Source organism: Mesoplodon bidens, assembly GCF_964165515.1.
Source record: "Mesoplodon bidens genome assembly, chromosome: X".
Classification (NCBI taxonomy): domain Eukaryota; kingdom Metazoa; phylum Chordata; class Mammalia; order Artiodactyla; family Ziphiidae; genus Mesoplodon; species Mesoplodon bidens.
Window position 1 is genome coordinate 3,164,782 of NC_138163.1, and position 20,543 is coordinate 3,185,324.

At 43.6% G+C, this 20,543-nt stretch overlaps 1 protein-coding gene across 3 annotated transcripts in view; it reads right to left on the reverse strand.

Moving 5' to 3' along the window:
• The window catches only part of MTM1 (myotubularin 1), a 98,835-nt gene that overhangs the window by 37,409 nt on the left and 40,883 nt on the right, over positions 1 to 20,543 (reverse strand). For all 3 annotated transcript variants that reach the window (XM_081221465.1, XM_081221464.1, XM_081221466.1), the window contains exons 5-6: positions 17,962 to 18,072; positions 13,637 to 13,738 (exon numbers count right to left, since the gene is read on the reverse strand). In XM_081221465.1, coding sequence (XP_081077591.1) covers positions 13,637 to 13,738; positions 17,962 to 18,072 — 213 coding nt within the window. The remainder of the gene's footprint in view (positions 1 to 13,636; positions 13,739 to 17,961; positions 18,073 to 20,543) is intronic.

A 20,543-nucleotide genomic window follows, 5' to 3' on the forward strand; every position in this document is an offset into this window, starting at 1 on the left:
GACACCAACTCCCGGACTCTAATCCGCATGTGGGGTCAGCCTGTGTCCAGCCCCTGGACACCTGCACATACCGTCCCAGTATGCTCATCTTTCAGGATTGGCCCCCTCTAGGAAGCCCTCCTCGACACCAACCCACTGACTTTCCCCTCTCCTGACACCCTGTGTATCTGTATCTGTATCGTATGCATTTGTTCGTCCACATCACCCAGGAAAACTGTGCTCCCTCTGGGGACAGGGAGTGGGTATCAACTCCAGCTCCAGCGTGCGGCTGTAATGTAGGCATTACATTACAATTACAATATCTGCTGACCAAGACTAGGGATGAAAGGAATGAAAAAGAGAAGGAACAAAAAGGGGCTTGCCCTACCAGACATTACATCTTACAAAGCCTTGATAGTCACAAGACTGTTACTGGTGCGTGAAGAGTGATTGATTGGTGCGTGAAATGAAACATTCAGAAATAAAACCAAATACAGAGAGGAATTTGGTGTGTGATAAAGGTGGTATTTCAAACCAGTGGATTGGTCTTCAAATGATGTTGCAATAAAAGGGGGAGAAAGAGTTGGATCCCTATCTTACAAGGCAACCTTGGATAAATTCCAAATTGCTCAAACATTTACATGTTTAAAAGGAAATCAAAGTATTAGAGGAACATGGGATAATTCTTTTATAACTCTGACTGGGGAAGACCTTCCTACCTGGGATATAAAACCCAGAAGCTATAATAAAGAGAAGTGTGCAGAAAAGAGTTAACCTAGCAGGTCTGAGACTGCTGTCCTTACAGAGGCCTGTGGCATGGTTGGCCCCTGGCTGGCATCGGGGAACCTGGATTTTGGGAGAGTGCCCACCACTCCTTAACTGATAAGAGTTTAAGTTTACGGCGCCTAAAATGTTTATACCAACAACGTGCTTTAAGTCAAACCCCTGCCTTCCTTCTGGGACTCTGGAAGTTTGGTATGTGCTAGGAAGAGGGTGTCTACGTGACCAGCCCCCTGGTTGGTAACATTTCCCATGGGTTGTCACAACTTGCTACTGTAGGATTTAAGTGTGCCCTGGTTTCCCCCCAACATCGCCCCACGCACCTTTTCCTTTTGCTGCTTTTGCTCTGTATCCCTTTGCTGTATTAAATCATACTTGTGAGTATGACTATATGTTGAGTCCTGTGAATTCTCCTAAGGAATCTGAACTTGGGAGTCGGCTTAGGGACCCCCATCTCTCTCTCTCTCTCTCTCTCTCTCTCTCTCTCTCTCTCTCTCACACACACACACACACACACACACACACACACACACACACACATACACACACACACACACAATTGACAAATTCTACCAAATAAGTATTTTAAAAATTATCCACAGCAAAAGCCACCATAAGAAAAGTCAAAAGATAAATGGGAAAAATATTTACAACTCTTAAAGAGTTCCTACAACTAACAACAACAAAAAAGACCAAAATCCCAAAAGAAAATGGGCAGAAGCCAAAGAGAATGAAGAAACAGAAATACAAATAGCTCAAACCAAAAGATACTCAATTTCACTCAAATAGGATAAATACAAAATAAAACTAGGAATCTACATTTTCACCTATTAGATCAGCAAAGATCAAAAAATTAGAAAGTATACTGGATTGGTGTGGTAGGCAGAATAACGGTCCCCCAAAGATGTCCATGTCCTAATCCCTGGGACCTGTGTTATGTTATCCTACACAGCAAAGAGGAACTAGGTTGCAGGTGGAATTAAGATTTCTAATCGACTGACTTTAAGATAGGCTCTGAAGATGGAGGGAGAGGCCATGAGCCAAGGAACACGGTGGCTTCTAAAAGTTGAAAAATGGGTCTCACGGGCTAAAATCAAGAGCCACCAGAAGGAACACACCCATGCTGAGACCTTGATTTTAGCCCGTGAGACCCATTTTGGATTTCTGAACTCCAGAACTGTAAGATGACAGATTCATGTTTTTAGAAGTCACTACGTTTGTGACAATTTGTTACAGCAGCTATAGGAAACTAAGACAGTTGGGGAGGATGTCTGGAAACAGGCACTCTGACACACTGCATGTCGGAGTGAAAGCCAGTACCTCTTCCATAAAGGGGAACTTGGCAATATCAGTAATTCCACTTCTAAGAATTTATCGTACAACATACATGAACACGTACAAAATGATGTTTATGCTAGGTTATCCATCGCAGTGGTTTGTATAATAGAAAATGATTGGAAATGATGTCAATATCCATCAACGGAGGATTAAATAAAGTATGATACAGTCAACAGAATGTTGTGCAGTCATTAACAGAGTGAAGAAGCCCATTTGGTAGGCAATATGTATTGGTAAATCTAAAAAGCAGGGTATGGAAGAGCATATGTAGCATGTGCCATTAGGGTCCAAGGAGGAAGGAATATAAATAACAACTTGCCTGCATATACCTAAATATCACTAGTTGTCTGTGAGGAGGGGAATGGCATGGCTGAAGGGTGCTGGGAGGGAGTTATTTTTACTGTTTTGGTTAGTTGGGCCTACCACAATATAACAAGATACCACAGACTGTGTGGCTTAGAACAATAAACTATTTCTCACAGTTCTGGAGGCTGAGAAGTCTGAGGTCAAGGAGCCAGCATGGTCTGGTTCTGGTGAGATCCGATTCCTAGACGGCCTTCGTGCTGTACCTTATGTGGTGGAGAGTGCGAGTTCTGGTGCCTTCCTCTTCTTTTAAGGGCACTAATCCAATCGTGGGGCCCCACTCCCATGACCACATCTAAAGCTAATCACCTCACAAAGGCCCCACCTCCAAATACCATCGCGCTGAGGGTTAGAGCTTCAGCACATGATTTTGGGGGGGACACAAACATTTAGTCCTTTTATCCTTCCTGACTTTTCAATCATGGGTATACATTAGCCATTTTTGAAAAGTTTAAAGTATTGGGTTGGTCAAAAAGTTCATCCAGCTTTTTCCATAAGATGGAAAGGCATTTTGGAAAAAAGTGGATGAACTTTTTGGCCAACCCAATAAATGCTTGCTGCATAAATGCCCTAGTTTCTAAACAGCAGAATATTCTTATTGGTCACTTGGTTGCTGCTAGCTCCTATTCATTCACTCTACTGCCATTAGTAGATTCACTCAACAAACATTTACTGAGGGCCCATTTATGAACAAGGTATTAAGTAGAGAGAAATATAAGACACCACCACTGTCTTTAAGGAGTCAGAAATTCTCCGAAGGAGAGAGATGAGGAGAGTGCAACTACTGCTCACGTAAAAAGGAGAACAGTAAGTGCCATGAGAGGTACAGATAAAGTGCCAGGGGGCGCCAGGGGATGCCAGGGTTACTTCTGGACAGATGGGCCTGGAGGAGTGGTGATGGCATGTGAGCTCCCCTGGAAGGGTAAGACAACTTTGGACAGGGTAACGACAACGATGGCAAAAAAGTCACAAATGAGAGCCAAACTCAGAAAACACGTGGCCACCAGCAAACACCTCGGTCTGGCAGCCGGAGCATAGCTAGGTAGAAAACCAGGAGACCATGGAGAGATGCAGCCCCACAGTGGAGGAGACAGAGGTTTGCGTTTCCACTGACAGGGAGGGAGGAATGGCTGAAGTTTCAGAGGCGAAGGGATGAGATAAGCTGAGCTGCATCCCAGGGACAGCGACCTGACAGGAGGCACGTGTAGAAGTGGGTTGGATCGGAAACAGAACAGAAATAGGAAAACCAGCAAAAGCACCATCCCCACAGTTTAGAAAAGAAGAGATGGAAACCTGAACTAAGTTGGGCTGGGGAGGAAGAATGCCCTGGATTCAGTAAATGTTATGGAAAAGAGAAATCTCACAATGACCTTGATTTTGGAGGAGGAGGAAGAGGTGGAGAAAGAAGTGACAGCACTAGAGAAACTGGGAGCTCAAAGGAGGCTTGAGGGAAAGATGAGAGATTACTTTTAAACAAAGGCTTAGGCATCGGTTGAAGTTACGGCACAGCTAATGGGAAACATGAAGCTAAGAAGGCAATGCTGGTCAAAGTGAGAGTGAGAAATACAGCTGAGGGGATGGCACGGAGCAAGGAGGAGGGGAAGGATGGACTTCTCTAGAAAACCTATATTTAGATGACAGAAGGAAGCCGAGGAACTAGAAAAGAAAAGGAAGACCAGGAGATCAAGACCTCAGAAGCAACAGGAGAGGTAGGTGTCCAGCAGTAGGATGGTCTAGTTGCTCTAATTGAGACTTCTGCTGACAACATCTAAAACTGCTGGATAAAACAGAAACCCTTTTAAAAAATGCATTTATGAGTCAACTAGGGAAGAAGAAATATTCAGAAGCCCAAGCCAAACTGCGAACAGAATGCAGAGAGCAAGAGGAACACGCCGGCTTCCCCCCAGGGCAGGACCGGTTTTCGTGGCCTCTCAGGCTCTAGCAGAGAGGATGTAACACCCCGGGCCTGCCCCAAGATGCCAAGATGGGTGTCAAACTGGAAACTTCCTTCAATAACACTGCGCCCTCAGGGTGAGGACGAACAGGAAACAAGCACCTGAGACTCCGAGGGAACTTACCTGTCTAGACGATCTGTGCTGAGTTAACGGAGCCTGCAGCACAAGGCAGCCAAAACTCATAAAGCTTGGATGGTCCAAAAAACATCAAGCAGAGAAGTTAATCTGTGACTATCCCAGGTTGGGAGTGCCCCCCAAATGCCTGGCAGAAGAAAACGTAAAACTGCCTTCAATCCCAGCCTCGGAGTCTTCCCATACATAGATAAAGGTCCAAGGAATGAGCCCACAGGCAAAATCATCACAAAATAGCCCAAGAAAGTAGGCCCCGCGAGCCAGCAGATAAGACGGCAGCAGGCCAGGCCCGGCTGAAGAGAGAGGGGGTAAAGGAAGTAGAAGACATAGCAGCCCCGAGAAAAAGGGATGCTCTGAAGATCCTGACTCTGGACATTTGATGGGCATTTTATAAACATTCTCTTGCAGCTACTCCATATTTTAAAAAAACCTTTGAATGGTGGTGCAGTGGAAGAGGCCAAGTCCTCCCAAGTAGCAGGGTGGGCAGTGGGGCAATAAGGTAGGATGTGCAGGTGGGCCATGAGCGCTGTGCTCGTGGGCATGGAGGGCAGCACGGGGGGTGATCCAGCCGGGACCACGGTCCCTGGAGATGGGTGTGGGGAGGATGGTCCAGTATATCCCGAGGCCGGGGGGAGAGGGCAGCGGAGAGAGAGCCACACAAAGAGAACCGAGGGCCAAGTCTTGGAGGAGGCACGAAAGGAGGAGATTTAAAAGCATGATTAGACCCTCAATTAGCCAAGTTTACTGTTTATTCAAGAAAAAAATAAAGGAAACGGAGAACGAAGCCACACTTCAGTCTCAGGCCGCATCCAGGCAGAGAAGTCTGGCTTCTCGTTCAATTACCAGCTGAAAATGAGCTTTTTGCTTTTAGCTATTAATTCTGTGATCAGCCTAGAAGGTAAGAGTCTGCTCCATTTCAGTCTGGTTTACAATCTCAAAGCAATTTATACAAATGTCCCCGCCTTCTGAACTGAAAAATGAAGGCACAGGAAAACGTACCCTATGCTCTTCATTTTCTCTTCGTAGGGTCATTTATACGCCTCATTCAAATGGTCAAAAAAGATGCACAGCCCCATAGCCCAGTGTAGTAACCTTTATGGCATTATTTTTGTAGGCAAGCGCCATGGGAGTAGAGCCAGAGAGGGCACAAGGGGAAACGGCACTGCTTATGCCACACGGCAGGGCGTGACGGGGTTCAGTGAAGCCCAGGATAAAGGGAAGGGCCCTGCTCACTGGTCACCACAGAAAGGCCTGGCGAGCCTGTGGCTTCTCTCGAGATTAGAACCAGCGGGTCTTCTCTCCTGTGCCCATCTCCACCGCCCATAAGATGGTCAAATTTATCAAAACAAACAAATACCAGAAAACTTTTTGAAACTCTATGACTGCCGATTAGCTCACAGAATAACAAAAAGTAGGAAACACTGCAATGCTGAAGAGCTGAATCCCGAGAGAGCTACGTTACCCCGCACACAGAGTCACCGGTGGAAAGAAAAGAAAAACAATTTCTGAAGAATTCTGTGTATTGCATAGCATCGCTGCCCATATTTCCCATTTCTACTTAAGATGCTTTCTGGGTTTAATGTTCTGAAACTGAAGACTTTCGACTAATCCTTTAGCAACATACAGGCAATGGTTTGTTAATAAGAATACTGACCATTATCTGTAGAGCATCTTTCTTTTAAAGGGCTCAAAGTGTCCCACATATGATCACAATTACTTTACTCACATTCTTGGGAAGACTGGGTTGTGGTAATTATCCTTACCCTCTGCACCTGCTGGGAAAAATGGGGCGCTAAGAACAGAAGTGCTGACATTTATTGGGCACTTACTGCGTGCCACGCACTTTTGTGAGCACTTTCCGTTTAATCCTCACAAAACCCTTCTGAAGCAGAGTGTTATTATCCCCATTACAAATGAGAAGGCTGAAGCACAGAAATATTACATGATTTTCAAAGTCGCCGAGCAGGGTCTGGGCCGCCGGGAGCCTGGCAGCCGGGTCTCTGGCTCCAATTCTTCAAGTGCTACGTTTCCCTTATGTGAGTCTACAGGCCATGAGTTTAGTCGTACACTCAAGCCCTTCACTTAAACAAGAGTCAAGAAAATCCACGCAGGTCTATAGCTGTAAAGATAGATTTAAGTGACTGTATTGGTGCCTAAATTAACTTAAAATGCATTTTATTCTACATATTCTATCATTATCTAAAACACTGTTCATCAAACTTTCTAGACTATGATTAACAGAAAGCCATACACTTCACACCATGACCCAGACACACACACACACACACACACACACACACACACACACGGATAACCAAAAGAAATCTTTCATGAAACCATACTCATCTATATTATGTGTTATGCTCTTAATGTTTTCTATTTCATTAAAAAATGCTGGTTACAACCTAGTCAACTGATTTCATGACTCAATAATACAATGGGATTCAGAGTTTAAAAAAAAAACCTCCCATCTAAAATTTGAATTATCTCTGACTATCTCATCTGAGTAAAAACTGAGCAAACAGTAAAGGAAATCAATGAAAGAGGAACTTCAGCATTGAACATACCACTCCAACAATTAAACTCTTTATTTTTCTGTAGTGCTATCAGGCTCTGTTCATATGTACACACTTTTTGTTCCTGCTTTTAGAAAAAAATACCATCATATCAGAGGCATTGCCACATTTCTTATCATAAAAATGTAGCATTTACTTAGAATTCGTATTGAGTTACAATGCAGTTGAGAAAATGGCATACAATTTCTACTGTTTGAAAAGCAAAGCAAAAATAAAACAAGAAAATAAATGCTTTGGTGGAAATACAAAATGTAATCTAAATAATTTTCAAGTCTTAATGGGTTGACATAATATAGAAACAATCAAGGTAATGGTTTGGGGTCCACTGTGTGTGGCTAAGTTTAATTCAAGTTCAATTCAAAGTTTAAGTCTCCAACTGAACACACTGAGTGGTGAAAATACTAATGGGGAAGGAGGCAAGAGAGCCGGGGCTGGTGTGAAAGAAAAAAGCTCACTCACACACCGTTCACCCCATGGCTGGATTTAGAACCCAGCTCTCTTGGCCTCCAGACACCATTTCAGGAGGCAACAGCAAGTTTACTTCTGGCTTCCCATGCCAATAACAATCCCTGAGATAATCTGCAGCTGCTCTAACAGTTTCAATAATATTAACAAAGTGATATTTTTCAAGCAGGGGCCCTCTGTATTGTTGAATGCAATCAGGCTTAGATTACGCTTCCAGGAAAATCCCTTTCTGGCACACTCTCGCATTCCCCAAAGTGGCAGTTTGGAAACTTTTCTTCCCCTCCTGTCTCAGAGGAGTAATTGTCCCTTCTCCTTTCCCAAACTGCCCTACAGACTGGCCTTAATCCCATCACCCTCTGCCTTCCCCAGGATCCCGCTCAGGAAAGGAACCCTTCCCTCTCTTGCCCACAAATCTTCATTCACCTTTTTCGGATTCTCAGGGAAACACATCTTCCCTCAACCTGGCCGCTACCACTATTTTTGTTTTTAAACACCACCTACTCTCTCTTTAAACCTCTACCAACTGGCTCTGGTCCGCTCTACCCAGACCACCCTCTGTGATTCAAAACAGTTCGATAAGTGTATGCCAGGCACTGAACTCGACACTGGGGAACAAGATGAGGAAAGAAGGTCCCAGCTTCAAGCAGTCCACAGCTAGCACGTCCAGTCCCCAAGGAACTCGTAGTCATAGAAGGTAAAGGACTCTTCCTGAGCCTCGTCTTTGTCCCCGCAGCCTCACACACCCATCACTACCTTCTCAGACCTCTGTCTGCCTTCGGCCTCTGCAGACCCCACCCTGCAGGCTCTCCCCTCACCTCTCTAACCATCCTCATTCACCTTGCTGGCTCCTCTGTTACACACCAGGGTTCCTCACGTGGGACCCACAGGTGAGCTGTCAAGGGGCTGCGAGTCCCCTATAATTTTATGTCAAGTTTTGTACACAGCACATCTTTCAGGGGGTGAGACACCCTAATTTACACCGTATCACCAAAGGAATCCATGACTCTAAACGGATTGAGAACCACAATTTTAGATATACACCTCTGGACTCTCTTCTGAGGGGCAGGCCTGCAATTGCTGCCGGAAATTCTGTCAAAAGATGCCAACTGCCCTGCAAACAAAACAGAACTCCCCATTCCTCCCTCCTCGCCCCCTCTTCCACCTGCTTCCCCAAATGAAATCCTTTTCTCACTTCCCTGCTCTGTCATCACTCGGGCCGCAGACCTCAGAAGGAAGGATGATTCAGCCTTCTCCCTGGTCTCCGGGATCAAACTACTGCCCAAGCGTGTGGTCTCCGCCCGCATCACCACCGTCTCGCCTGGCCCTCCCTCTGACTCCTCTCCCAGCTTCATGAGCTCTCCTCTCCTATCTGTTCTTCGTGACGTTGTATTCAGTCCCATCACTTACTTCAGAACCTTCAGTAAGTCTCTGCTACTTCCCAAGGTACAAGCGCCTGACTCCGGCAGGGCCGTCCACCAGATGCGCCCAGCTTTCCTCCTCCCCGCCACACTCCAGCCAAACATCCCTGGCGACCCTCATAAGCTCTCAACACTTCCAGCATTCCCTCCCTTATGCTGAGGGTCAGGGTCTTGTCTCTGCCTGAAATGCCACCTCCTCTGCCATCCTTGCCCACTGGCAACGATGACCATCCTTTCAAGGCCCAACACAAATGACTGTCGATTCCACGCAAGCTTTTCCAATCTAGGCTGGACCTGCTCCTTTCCCCCTGGGAAGCCCCAGAAGGCTTCCTCAGCCTTCCTCTTACAGCACTGAATATAAACCGCCCTGTATCGGAACCATACACATCTGTCATATCACTTCCGTCACATCCCCAAATGGGAGCAGGTCTCATTCATCCTACTACGACTTCTCAACTGCCTTCATGGCTCCCCGACACCACCCAACACACTGCTCTGAAATGAACCTAACTGATGAAATAGCTGCACACACTGAATGGAATAGCAGGGGCTAATATTCCAAGGGCCATGTCAATAGCTGATCTGTTTTTATCTGTATCTGGTATTGTTTTGGTGACTAGTTTTGTTTTTTTTTAAGATGACTTTTACTGGTTAAAACTTTGAGAGTATAATTTTCCAAAAAATTTGTACGAGCAATTCAGTTCCCATTTTTTTCTCCAATTTTTCACTTTACTGACTTGCTAAAGAAAAAAGTACGGATTCCTAGCACAGACACGAAAAATAAGGCAAAGAACCACAGGATTGAGAAATCAACCCCTCTGTGGACCACTCCAATGACAGCAACCCAGAATCCTATGCTCTGGTACTAGATCCACAATATCCAGAAATCCAGCCCACCTGTTTCCATGGAATGGACTTTCCCTTCACTTTCTACTAAACCTGTGTTCAGTAAAAAAAAAGCTGTCATTATACAACTGCCATGCAGAAGTCATTATGCTGAGGTTAGACAGATAAAGCCTGATCCCGGCCTTGATAAGCTTACAGTATAGGAGGGGGATGGGTAATTACTACATAATGATGACATAAGGCAGACTGAGGGAGATAAGTGCTCTAGTAGAAGGACCTGCAAAGTCTAACAGGTTGAGGGGTAAGATGAACTCTCACCAGGGAACGCACATGGCATGGGAAAGGACCTAGGACTGAGCAAGATGGTGGAGGATGGCTCTAAAGAGATGAGGGGATTGCAGGTAAAGGCGACAGGAAAAACAAAGTTTCCCTGAGTTGAGAAAGTTCTATGTATACCAGAGAAGCACAGGGTGGTCCTGTGTGGTTGGAGTCTAGGGTATAAGCCATGGGAAGTCACTGAGAATTTTTTGTGTGTGGAGAGTGGGACATAGAGTGACATGATCATACCTCAAAAAAAAAAAAAAAAGACCACAGCATTGTGTAGGATAAGTTGGAAGGGAAGGAAACTGATTGAAGGGAAGTGAGTTGGGAAGCACAGGTAGAAATGGGAAGAAATATTTGAGAGTTACCAATAAGCAAAACCTATGGGATTTGGAACTGATGCGCCTATAGGAGAAGTAAGGCAGGGGAATGAGAAAGTTGACTTCGTACATAAGACACAAGGTTGTAATGTATAGCACAGGGAATATAACCAATATTTTAGAATAATAACTTTAAATAGAGTATAATCTTTAAAAATACTGAATCACTATGTTGTACACCTGACACTAATATAACATTGTAAATCAACTATACTTCCATAAAATAAATAAATGTTATGCCTGATTGGGGTGGGGAATTGACTTCAAGTTCTCGAATCTGAGCAACTGAGGATCATCCAAATTGAGGGATATGTAGGCTGAAGAGTAGGTCGGGTGAACTGCAAAGAGGTCAGGGAGATGGTGAGCCTATGATTCTCACAGACTTCCAGAGGAAGCTGTTTGAGAGGCTCATTAAGATTCACTCAAGGCCAATGTCATGGCTAGATTTAGAAATTACCCATACAGCAATGACAGCTTAAGCTATGGATTAAATGAAGTCATCAAGGCAAAGTGAGTAACATGAGAAGAGGGCTGACAGGGAACCACCACCAAGATGTCTACCTTTAAGGAAAAGACAGAGGCAGTGGAGACTGGGAAGGAACAGTCAAGATGGTACAGAAACACAGAAACCAAGACTTGTAAGAAGAGGGTGGTCAAAATTATTGAATGCTGAGGGGAGATCAAACCGAATGAAGACTGAAGTGAGTCACTAGATTTGGCCAGTAAGAGGTCTGAGTTCCAAGAAGGTACTTGCGATAAAACTGGATACTAGAATGGGCTGGAGGAATGAGTGAACCGGAGATGTGGACAGCCTAGAATATTCTTTCCAGAAGTCTGGATTGAAGTGAGAGATAGGACAGTAGTTTAGAGGAAAACTGGTCCAACACTTGACCTCTTTTTAGGGGAGTAAACTCTCAAGGAGACAGAAGATACCAGAGAAAGGGGACGACTGATAGAGCAAGATTGTGTAGGAGACGGACTGGGGTCTCAGCTCAAAGGAGGTTTGAAGAAACCTGCTACGTGGGGCTTCACTGGTGGTGCAGTGGTTAAGAATCTGCCTGCCAATGCAGGGGACACCGGTTTGAGCCCTGGTCCAGGAGGATCCCACATGTCGCGGAGTACCTAAGCCCGTGTGCCACAACTACTGAGCCTGTGCTCTACAGCCCGCAAGCCACAACTACTGAAACCTGCGTGCCACAACTACTGAAGCCTACACGCCTAGAGCCCGTGCTCCACAACAAGAGAAGCCACCACAGTGAGAAGCCCGTGCACCACAACGAAGAGTAGCCCCCGCTCGCCACAACTAGAGAAAGCCCACGCACAGCAACGAAGACCCAACAAAGCCATAAACAAACAAACAAACAAACAAACAAACCCTGTTATGTGAACCATCTTTAAATCTCTGATCATTTAAGGCCAGATATGCAAAACCCAAGACATAACCCATTCCCTCATTGAATTTTCGTGGATTAGATGTACATTCTCACTTTCATAGTAATTCCGAGGATGTGTTCCCATTAAACTCTTTTTATCCTAATAGTTTAAAATTTTTAATATTGAAATATCTTTTAAATCACATATTGAATCAAAAACTGAGAAAAGGCTAAGAATGTATTCAAGTCTATGATATCACTGCATTTCCTGGAAGCATCACATTTGAATCTACAATCAACACATGACTCATGACGAGTACTCCAGATCCTTCTAGACCACCACAGCCTTTGTATAATTGTCCTTTCCATCAACCATGAATTTCCTTTGACGGAAACAACTGCTGACGAAATTTGGGAAGAGAGAAGCCTTGTCTTGCTAGAAGAAAATTCAGGCCCTCAGTGCCCCAAAATAAATAAATAAATAAATATAGATAGATAGATAGATAGATGAAAGACAGGCATAGGAAGAAGAGCTCCATTACAAAGCAGCTCTTCTATTTAATGATCTCTTTCATCACCTTCAGTCTAGCTGGAGGCATATTTACTCCATACTTAAAATAAAGGCATACATTTATTTATTTAAAGAATTATCTTTAAAGAATTATTCCCCTGCTCTCCCCTTAGCAGATGTCTGCTTCCACATTTGTTTAAAGTCAAGCAGAGAATCCTGTGATAAACCATAATGGAAAAGAGTACGAAAAAGAATATATATATATATATATATATATATATATATATATATATATATATATATATATGCATAGTTGAGTCACTTTGTTGTACAGCAGAAATTAACACAGCACTATGAACCAACTATACTTCAATAAAATTTTAAAACAACCATTTGGGGAAAATGCTAAGAACACTATCAAAAATAAAATCAATAAATCTTTTGAAATTTACATTTCAAAAAGAAAAACAACAAAGTCAAGCAGAGGAGAAGGAGGGGGTAAGAGGACAGAAAAAAAGAAGGCAAGATCAAGGCAGAATATGAAGAAAGATGGTTTGAAGAGCAAGACACGTGGAAAGCTTTATTTCAGTCCCGTGGTAAAACAAAGTGAGATTACTCAGTCTACTAAATAGGAAGGAAAGGTTCTAGGTATACACAGCCCAAAACTTGCTATGGACTAAGTCATACGTTGTAAGTAATTAAATGCATAATAAGTCTGTCCTGCCAAATATATAGTAAACGCTATCAAATGACATTTAAAGTGTCATTCCTTAAAAATAAATAAATAAACCTCCCCTGTCCAGTGATGGCCTGCAGCACCTAAGCCACAAATCTGCATTTGAGAAGCACATTGACTTAAATGGCACTTAGGCTCACTCTTGGTTCCCAAGTAGGGGGCGATGAGCTCTGGGATGTGACGTCACAGTGCTACACTGACATGCTCGTGGTCACCTCGCCACCTTCTGCCTTTGGAAGAGGGCTGGCCCAGGTGGAGGGCAGGCTCGGGGCTGGCAGGAGTCACCTGGGCTGAGTCACTCCACATAGACTGGCAGAGGAGAGGCCCACTCCCTCAGGGAACGGGTCAACCTTCTGTAATAAACAGCCTCGTACACACATCACACTGGGGAGCGCAGCACAGAGAGAAAGGAGGGGACACCCAGAAACCCTCTGATGCCACCGAGGAGAATCCTGGAATTTACCAGACTGTGGGCCAGGGGGAAGGCATATCTTGTGAGGATCTCAAACATATCTCTTCTGCTGTGGCCCTCCTGTTTCAGCGCGAACCTCAGGTTTCTCATGTCCTGGGGGCAGAGGAGAAATGTGCCAGTTCAGTCTGCAAATCGAGTCACATTTGTTAGCAAAAACCTTCTATTCAGGTAGAAGATCGACTTACCTGAATGGGCAATAAATCTAGACTACTAAGAAAATTACTTTGTTTTGTATAATATTTTGAAACATCCGGTTTAAGAACACCTGAAAATATTCCCATCACAGTCATGATTGTAAAAACAAGACAACTCGTGTTAAAGAGAAGACAGAGCTAAAGTTCACTTGATAAAAAGAAAAATCAAACCTTGCCTTGCGCATGATGTCTGTGTCTGTCTAGTCTGAATGGTTTCCGAGGTATTTTAATTATAAAACAGTATTTTATTCTTAGGACTTTTCAAATGTGTATCTGCCATAAAATATCATTTCAAAATTGTCAAACATGTCATTAAAATACAGAAGCTCTCTCCCTCTCCCCTCATGCTTTAACTTTAAAGTCTCCCTTTTAAAAATTAGGAAATGACTCGCAGTTTAAGCTCTAATACAAGTAATGTAATACATTTTTTACTAAACAATTTTACTTTCACAGACTTCTATAAAGAGCACATTAAGGTGGCCCATAGTAGGAGTGACTATGCTTCTAGGAACTAAGAATTAACACTCAAAACCAGATTTTAAGGATAGTTTCCAATACATATCTCTTTAATAAGCAGGAAAACCTTCTTTTAAACTGAATTCAAAAAAAATAAGCTCCCTTAAGTATCAATTTGTATTACACAGCAAGAGATAAAACATTCTAAGTTATTTTCGAAGCTGGCAGTTTTTGAGGTTGTCTCTTAAATCACTCATGGCGCTGTGGCTCAGTGATGGCTGTTACCTTCTGCATTGCACTTTCAACACCTCAGGAGTGAGGCAGATCCAGCCCCTGCCCTCTCGGATGTCACCATCTTCATATTTTTCCAAGTGCTTTTTCATTTGTTATCTCAACAGCATTCTTGAAGCTTCCTAAGTCTTCAACATGTAGGAGCAGCAAAGGCCTTGCCATACACATCCGAAAATGCAAAGGGGAGTGAAGGGAGTGTAAGGCAACATGCTCTCAGACCTCTCATCAATGACCCAAAACCGATCTCTCTGTATACAGATGGCATCTACTGGGCCTCGCCAGCGCCAGGATTCCATGCTTTCTTTTTTAAAAGCACGGAACTTAATAACATCCAAAAACTGATTCACGACATATTCCAAGAACACTGGGATACCAGTTGTTGTCTCATGATGCAAAGCACTAGTCAAGTAGAAGGAAAAAAAAATCATTTCAATCAGATGACGTGCTTTCAAGGGGTTTGCAACGAACCCCAAGTACAGCACTGGCTAGCTGAGTATCCCCAAGGCTCACAGACATATGAAGGATTTTCTTCCGACCAGCCTTGGTTCCGATGATAACTCTGTAACATCATGCTCTTAACCACTCAACCAGAAACTAGACCATTTCTAGATAAATATTTATTCTGGTCCATCAGTGATTCAAACCACTACTTTCGATGTGCCAAAGTACAAGTGACTCAAGCGACTTCGTGTGGCCATCTGATTCAGATGTAATTAAAGGACAGAAAGAATCACTACCTTGTCTTGCCAACAAGAAAAATGAAGTGGAAAAGGCAAATGACTCACAGGTGGCAGATCACCAAATCTGTAACAGAAATATGAGCATATACTGAGGGGTAAGTTGCACCTGGTCTCCTAGAGACTGACCCATCAGGGAAGGACACCTGGGAAAGAGCCTCATGGTAGAAGAATCTCGCAGTCAGACCTCTGGTGTTTAGCAATTGGGGCACTCGGCGCTGAGCCAAGCCTCGTGATAACAAATGAGTAAACACACCCCAGTTGCAACAGCCCTGGTGGGATGGTTTGGCTCTGCTTTTTTTTTTTTTTTTAAGCTCTGAGTTGTCAGCAGGGGATGGCATGGGGCCTGGTGGGTAAGAATTCATATATTCGGAGCTACCTTCTCCTTGGTTGCTAGATGACAACCACTGGGACTTCTATCCATCATGTGCAAGGTGCCACTGGCAAGCAGAAATCCCCATGTACGGACCTGGTGAAGCCAAATTTGTAGGGGTTCTACGTTCTTGTGTCGGTGAAGCAGCACAGTTGTACTGTGGTTACTGCCTGCAGATGAAAGGGGACCTACGGGAGACAGGAGGCAAGTCTCTGCCCCACTGCAGCAGATTCTCTTTCTGTCACCTTCAGGTCTGTTCCTGAGAAAACGGAATTCAACTCTCAACATCCGTGTTTCCAGGGAGATAACTGAGTTAAAAGGTTGGGCTACAACACTGTTCTAGGCCATTGTCTTTGGGCTTGACACTAATTCCAAGAAACATACATATGTAACATCTGAGAGTTATGCCTGCTAAGTTGTTCCCAAGACCTTTGTTCTTAGAGTAAACAGTCAAAGGGTAAGAGTGTGCTTTGTCTTATTAATTTGGGGGGATTAACATTTAAATACAAGTTTTTCCCATTGATAAGGCAACAAATAGGATTTTTTTCAACTTGCTTAGAATGAAAGTCACTTTGAGATCATCAAAACAGCATTTTCCTTGGAGTACTGTAATGTAACACTCTCCTCCCATGGATTCTTTTATGCAAAATGCAAAAACCTTCCTTCAAAGTAAATCCCCACATTTCTAGGCCCAAAAGGGTAGACAGTAGCTGGAATTATAGATAAGGCATTAAGGGAGCTTGGATTCAACCAAAAACAACAAAAACAAGCCAAGGTGGGGAGTGAGGAAGAATTTCAGTTCAAGTCTCATCATGACAAAATCCTTTGTTTTCTAATAAGAGTGTACTAGTCTTGACCTTGTACAAACTGGAGACAAAAAGGTATTATCTTCATAATCCAAACAAAAGTACAGGAGATTGGCTTTAAGAAATCACAGTGCACAAGACCAGGAAAAGGAGACTTGGGTTGGGATTCTGACTCCTGCATCAGCTCCTCGGGGACCCATAGGCAAGGAAGCCCGTTGAGCAAATGCCTCATTTCCCATCCACAGAATGAAGGACTCGGATTGGCCAGGGGTCAGCAAGTTTCAGCCCAAGTCAGTCTTGGTGTGGTCTTCAAGCTAAGACTGTTTTTTTTTTATATTTCAAAAGGGTTGAGAAAAAACAAAACGCAAAGAAGAACATATGACAGAGATCCTGCTGGCCCACAAAGCCTAAAATATTTGCTTTCTGGCCCTTGACAGGAAAAGTCTGCTGACCCCTGCATTAGACTGATGGTCAGATACTTGAAAGAGTCCCAGCCTCTGGGACCCAGCCTTCAGAGATTATCTGGGGATTTGGGGTAGAACCCAAAGTTTTACCTTTGTCAACCCAAAGAGGGCTTCCCAGGTTCCCTTCATGCATATTTAGCTGTGGGAACCACTGGGACAGATGACCTCCAAACCCCTTCTAGCTCTTCCTAGGACTGGGCACTGTAGTCTTCTGATACAGAATACCTGAGAAGGAAGTTTTCTTGAAAGAAGGTTTATTCTGTCGTTTGCAAAATGATTATCTCACCGGATTTGGATTCCAACTTTGCCATCTGTTGGGTAATCTTAGCTAAGTTACCAAACTCTTCTTAGCCTCAGGCTCCCCATCTATACAATGGGGACACCACTGTCCATCTCAGAGGACTGCCCTGAGGATTTAATGCAAAGCCCCTAGTACCTGTTTGGACCGACAGAGATGCTCAGTAAACAGTTACTATTATAACTGGCTGAATGCTATTATCACTAAATCTCTGCTGTTCCCCATGCCGAAACATAACAGGAGGCCACCATCTCTGAACACCATCTAAGCAAAAGTGGGAGGGGCTGTGAGAGGTAAGAACACAGACTCTTCACAGAGGGAAAAATCTCCTGTATTTCTCCTTCCTGTTACGATGTGAAGGTGTCTGGCTGGAAACACATCACCCGAAGGGACACCAGGAGCAGACTTGTGCAAAAACAAAGAAGTGTGAAATGTGATTTATGAAGTTTTCTTCCTAGTCAGTCAAGCAAACCAATTGACTGGCTCGGGTTCTCACACTTAAGGACGACAGCAGGTCCCTTTCATAGGAACTCTTTCCCCAGGAGGTTCTGGAACGCTTGATCATGAAGGGAGAACCACACCAGGGCCTCAGATAAACAAGGGTCTTTGATTTTTCTTTTAAACCCACATTCACTTTTTACTTATCATTCAACGCTAACGTGCCTATTTTCCCGTAAGAAAGTACTGAATCTCTTACTTTACAAGTAATATCTAGCCCATAGGAATTCTCTCCTCTACTTGTGGCGCCTCCCATTTTTTCAATTCTTGAGATCACACCCAGAGGAACATCAAGTATTAGAGCAGAATCCTGTAATGGACAAAAAGACACAAGTCAGTATTTCTGTCAGTACAGTTAAAACATCAAAAACATATTTTTAACAAAAACCCATGTGCTTTCAGGACATTTTTACCTTGGCCCTTTTACCACCTTTTAGGAATAAAAACATGATAGCGATCACACATGAAAAAGCAAGCATGAAAATAGTCAGTTATGCAACCAAAATCCATCCCCAAATGTGTGCCATTCTGCACTGCCTGCAGAATAAAGCCTGAACTCTTTAGGTACACAACTCGAGGGCCCTGGGACGTTGCTCCCAACCTGTCTCTGTGGGCTGCTGTCCCACAACATTCTACGCTCCAACTAAGTAGACGTCTTCACCATTCTCCAAACATTTTGTCTACACTTAGGCCTAGAGGCTCTGTGCACGGTGTTCCCTTTGCCTAGGATGATCTGACTTTCCCAACTACCAACATTCTCCAACAACGCCCCGCTTCCCATTAGATCAGAGTTGACCACTCCCTCCTCTGCAGTTCTGCAGCACTCGGTTCGGACTGGTGTTACATCACCTGCTTCAAGTCTCATTGTCGTGAACTTCCACATCTGTATTCCCCCATTGGAAGCCAAACATCGGGAAGCGGTGCCTATCTTAGGCATGGGTGCTCTTCCCAAAGGAAGGGCCTGAGGGCATACAATGCTTCTCCATAGCTCCTTACCCAACGCTGGACTCAAGGGGTCCAGAGGGCTGTTGGCACGAAGGACGGAATAATGTCAGTAAAGTCGTACCGAGATTGTCACACCAAGATAACAGCAGCTGCTGTGTGCGGATTACATCAGCTGTGCTGGGTACCACAAAAGGCCAATGCGTGTACCATTCTCACAACCATTCTGGACACAGGTGAAGTATTCCCATTTCCTGATGTCATAACCAAAGCCTTAAAAAGCTTCGGTAAATGGCTTAGTAACTACAGGGAAGGGTTGAGATTCAAGCCAAGGTCTGGGAACACACATCAAAAGAGCCATAAAAATGGTCCTACCCTTTGACTCCATAATTGCACTCCTAAGACCTTATCTTACAGCTGTGGAGCAACAGGAGGAAAAGCTACATGTGTGAAGATGCTCGACAGAGCCAGAGGTGGTCATTGGGGTGAAGGAAATTAGTCAACTTGATGGAATAAGCACACAGCTACTAAGATAATTATGGTGCATGGAAAAATAAGTTAAGTGCAAAAAAGCAGCATACAAAATACACTGTGACTACAATAATGTAAAATATATATTCATATGGACAGAGATAGAAAGGGCTACACAAATTTTTTAAGCCAATATCTTCTTTAATGCTTTGTTAGATGACTTTGCTAACAAATATTTTAAAAGCTGCTTGTTGAGTTTTTATTCTTTAAAAGATGTCCTCTGGGGGGAATACAAATAAAGTTAATTTCTTCTTTTACTTTAAATCCTTCTCTTTAAAACACAATACAACAAACTAAGCATCTCTTCACAAAATATAAATATAGCTCATGGGTGTTCTAGAAATTAAAAAAGTATAAGACTGTGGTGTATCCATGCCATGGGATACTGCTCAGCCACAAAAATGAATGAACTATGGATACATGCAACGATCCGGAAGAATCTGAAGGGCATCATGTTGAGTGGATAAAGCCAGTCTCAAAAGGTGCTGTATGGTTCCATTTATATCATTCTTGAAATGACCAAGTTTTAGAGCTGGAGAACACAGAAGTGGCTGCCGGGGCTGAACGGAAGGAGGGCGTGGCTATAAAGGGAGCATAAAGGCTACAAAGGGAGTTCTACAAAGGGACTAGCAACAGAAGAGTCGCATATTTTGACTGTTGGTGGTGGTGACATGAATTTACACATGGCATCAGATGTCACTGAACTGTATGCAAAAACACGCCAAAAATGAGTGCATGCAAAAACCGGTGAAAGTCAAGTACAGAGTCTTAGTTAACTATACTGTGCCATTGAATGTCCTGGTTTTGAGAAAGCAGTGCAGTTATTGGAGAAGTGGGGTGATGGGTACCCAGGAACTCTCTGGACTATTTTTCCAAGTTCTTGAGAGTACATAATTACTTCAAAATAAAGTTTAAAAAGTGTGAGAGTATGGCTATCGTGGTGTAGAGAAAAGAGCACAAACTCTGAAGTTGGACAAAATTGCTTCCATCTGAGTTCTGACATTTATTAACTGGATGACTTTGGCAAGTTACTGTATCTCTCAGCCACATTTACCTGTAAAATAGGCATGATTAGAGATAATGGACTTAAAGTAACTGCATGGTGCCCGGTACATGGTAGCTAGATAACAATGCAAGTTATTATTATTATTATAGCAAAGAATATCTTAGTATGTGAAAGATATAACTGTGCTCTGCAAATACAGTGGATCAGTATGCTGTAGCAAGTAGTTACAGGGCTTTCTGTTTGTACCTATAAGGAGGCATCTTTTAGCTGGCACCATGCGGTGAGACCCCTCACTCCATGAC